Source organism: Sinocyclocheilus rhinocerous, unplaced genomic scaffold (assembly GCF_001515625.1).
Source record: "Sinocyclocheilus rhinocerous isolate Xijiao unplaced genomic scaffold, SAMN03320098_v1.1 scaffold2694, whole genome shotgun sequence".
NCBI lineage: Eukaryota > Metazoa > Chordata > Actinopteri > Cypriniformes > Cyprinidae > Sinocyclocheilus > Sinocyclocheilus rhinocerous.
Window position 1 is genome coordinate 80172 of NW_015635026.1, and position 3575 is coordinate 83746.

General features: G+C 38.4%; 1 protein-coding gene across 1 annotated transcript; it reads right to left on the bottom strand.

Moving 5' to 3' along the window:
• Positions 1-638: 638 nt before the first annotated feature.
• On the bottom strand, positions 639-2439 carry LOC107746187 (leukocyte immunoglobulin-like receptor subfamily A member 2; the record flags this gene model as incomplete). The annotated part of the gene is made up of 6 exons (XM_016560300.1): positions 639-816; positions 907-1152; positions 1313-1594; positions 1691-1861; positions 1959-2090; positions 2167-2439. Coding segments are annotated over 6 exons (1223 nt in total), but the record flags the coding sequence as incomplete, so codon positions are not given.
• Between the last annotated feature and the right edge of the window lie 1136 nt (positions 2440-3575).

Below are 3575 nucleotides of genomic sequence, written 5' to 3' on the forward strand. Positions count from 1 at the left end.
TTAAGTTAAAATAAGTTTCTCTTTGGCTGTTACAATAGTGTTTATAAAGCACATATGTGATAGCAAGGAACTTATGGTAAAATAATTTCATGCGTCTGAGTCTCTGGTTGCAAAATCTGTAGTTCTTTTATGTGTTTTATATTATTGCAGTTCTACGATACTACGTGACAATGTGAGAAAATTGTATAAACCACTTTTAGAATTATGGGTTATAAAGAGGTTTCAATTCTGTCACTCATAGACATGAAGAATCAGCATGTGAATCTCAGCAATGGTGACAAAATATTCTGATAATTTTTATATGATTTTTGAACATCACAAAACAGGGCAGTAAAAAGTCACAACAAAAATAAAAGCAAATAGTAAGAATAAAAGAAAATACTAAGACAATGCAGCTGCATAATTTATTCATGTCGCAATGCATGCTGGGAGCCATGGATGAGTTATGATTGGTGCACCATTGTTGAGAAAAAGTGCTATATGGCACCTCTTATGGTTCTACATGGCACCATTTGACAAAATGGCATTAAACACCTTTAAAAATAGGTGCTAAATAGCACTAAAAGTGGTTCCCATATGATTACAAGCCAACAAACCGCTTTTAGTGCTATATAGCACCATTTTTTTTAGAGTGTAGGATGGAAGCTCACAATGTTTAACAGTGCTTGTGTCTGCAAATGTGTCGTGGTAAATTAATTTAACCTTTGTTGTTTCTGTAGCACCACAGCAGGACCAAGAAGACAATGATCAAAACTGCAACAGTAAGTCCGGCAGTCACTCCAATTATCATGGGATTGAGACCATCAGATCTTGAGTCTGTGGAAACTGAGATATATTTTTTCATTTAGATTAGTGCTGTAAAGTGTACAGAAACGTTTCAATCGTGTTTATAGTTCTTAGTCTCACCTCTGACTGAGATCCAGCTCTTGGGTGACTCTCCTCTCTTTGGATGTTTGCAGTAGTAGAAACCCTCATGTGACTTTGAGACAGTAGTGATGCTCATCTCTGTAGTTTGATTCTGGATGAGTGATCCATCTTTATAGAAATCAGCTCTGAGGTTTGATGGGGGTTTATGTCGATATAAACAGCGTAGAATCAGATTATCTCCTTCAGTCACAGGATGAACAGGACTCTCCAGAATCACACCAGTTACTGAAACAGAGAAAAAATGCACTGATTGCATAATTACATAATATGATAACCTTGCATGTTTTTTTGTCCACTGATGCTTAATGCACTTGTTTAATCAACCTGCTTCATGCATTGATTGTAAACTACCAGTGAAATGAATAATACAGAAACACAGACTCACAGTGTACAGTGATATTAACAGGATGATGTTTCTCTCCAGATTCAGACTCACACCAGTACACTCCAGTGTCTGATGTGATGGTGGAGCTGATTGTACATGTAGATCCTGTTTGTGATCCTCGACGTAATGAAGAACAATTTTCCAGCCCCCAGAGGTCTGTGTATCTTCTCACTCTCCATCCAGTAGAGTTACGCTGGTCCTCACAGCTCAGAGAGAGAGAGGCAGATGTGAAGTGTTGAGTTCTGCTGGGACTGACGATCAGAGAGACTGGAGGAGAAACCCCTGAGACGATAATTACAGCTGCAGGGTTACAGATTTGAGCATGGAAACTCTCTTTATTCAAAATGAACCAATAGTTTAAATTCTGTTTGAACTCACCAGTGACCCACAGCAGCTGTGTGTTGCTGTACTGTGTTTTATAGACTGATTTCTCTCTCACTGCTCTGCACACATAAACTCCTGTATGATTTAGAGCAGCAGAACTGACAGTGTAGTTTCCTCCTGCTCCTCTGCTGCTGTCTGAGAGTAGATGATAATGATGGCTGTTCTCTGTAAAGCCAGACAATGTATTCTATATTATATGGTATTTTGGACTTCAGCTGAAATCAGCTAATTCAGATATTACCACATGAAGCACATAACTTACCTGCTGAGACAGTTAAAGTGAACCAGCTGAATGTCCCGCCTGTAGAGAAAATGTGAACCTTACAGATCAGAGTCACTGGATCTCCTTCAGTCAACCACTTCTGTGGAGAAACACTTAAAACTGCTCTGGGATCTGAAATAGGGAAATCACTCATTAATAACATGTTAAACTTGTGTTTGTGTGTTTATGAAGAGATGATCACACTCACCTGATACTGTCAGTGTAACTTTATCACTCATTTGTGACCAGCGTGATCCTTCTGTCTCTGATCCTTCACAGGAGTATTTACCTGCGTCAGACTCAGTAACAGACCAGAATGTGTGTTCTTGTAGTTCTCTGAAAACACTGGTTGAACCTTCTTTATACCAGATGTAGCGCCAGCTAGTGACTCCTTCACCATATATGTCACATCTGAGAGTGACTTTCTCTCGTCTGAACACATGTTGAGCAGGTTTAATGGTCAATGTGGGTTTTGGTTTTTCTGTACAATGACAACAATTCACAATGAAAATAATGTGCTGTTTTAACTGCATGAACAGTAATACTTGCAAAACTAGTTTCTAACCAGTAAGTGGTGCTGTACAAATTTCTATTTAATAGGGAAAAGCACCAACTACACTGACTACTTTCTTAGAGCATTAAAGCGGTCATATGATGCTGCTAAAAAGAACATTATTTTGTGTATTTGGTGTAATGAAATGTGTTTATGCGGTTTAAGATTAAAAAAACACATTATTTTCCACATACTGTACATTATTGTTTCTCCTCTATGCCCCGCCTTTCTGTAACGCGTCGATTTTTACAAAGCTCGTTGGTCTGAAAAGCGAGGTGTGCTCTGATTGGCCAGCTATCCAGTGCAGTGATTGGCTGAATACCTCAAGCGTGTGACGGAAATGTTACGCCCCTGGCTGAGGGCCGCGGCTGCAAGACCTGCACTAGTGCTAGCTTTAACAAAAAGCTTTTGTTAAAGCACAACACTTCTGCTGCTATTGAGGTGTGATACGGGTAAGGTTAGGCTCAGATTTGGTGGTATGGGTAGGTTTAAGGGTTGGGTAAGAGGTCAACAGTTTACAGGGGTCAGTTGTTTGCTATAAGGGAACACGATTCTATCTGTTTACATTGCATTGTTTTGATAAATGATGAATGAAGTATTTTCTTAAAAATTAGTTTTTTCCCCCTCCTTTTGCTGTATGATTCAAGGAATATCCCGTTTAATGATACACAGTAGTATACTAATATAAGTGTTGAGGTAATAAAAACATGTTTTGCACCCAAATTACAATGTGTGCTGTCTTTACCAAGCATTTAGCTAAACTTAATTAACCACCCTTTACACACCCTTTATACTAAAAAAATTTGTAAATGTTTATAAACATTTACAAATTATGAATAGTCTCAACTTTAGATTGGGTACTGCAAAAACATAAACAAATGATTAATAAATGATTTGTTAAGATGTGAAAACTGGGAGAGTAGACTACAATGATGTCTGTGCACAAAGGCTGTTTCTGTAAAGTGGGGCAGTTCCAACTTTGCAAGGACAGTCTGGCGCTTCTGACTCACAGCCTGTAAGTAGGTTTTTTATATTTAAAGGATTTGCCACTGATGATGCGAACA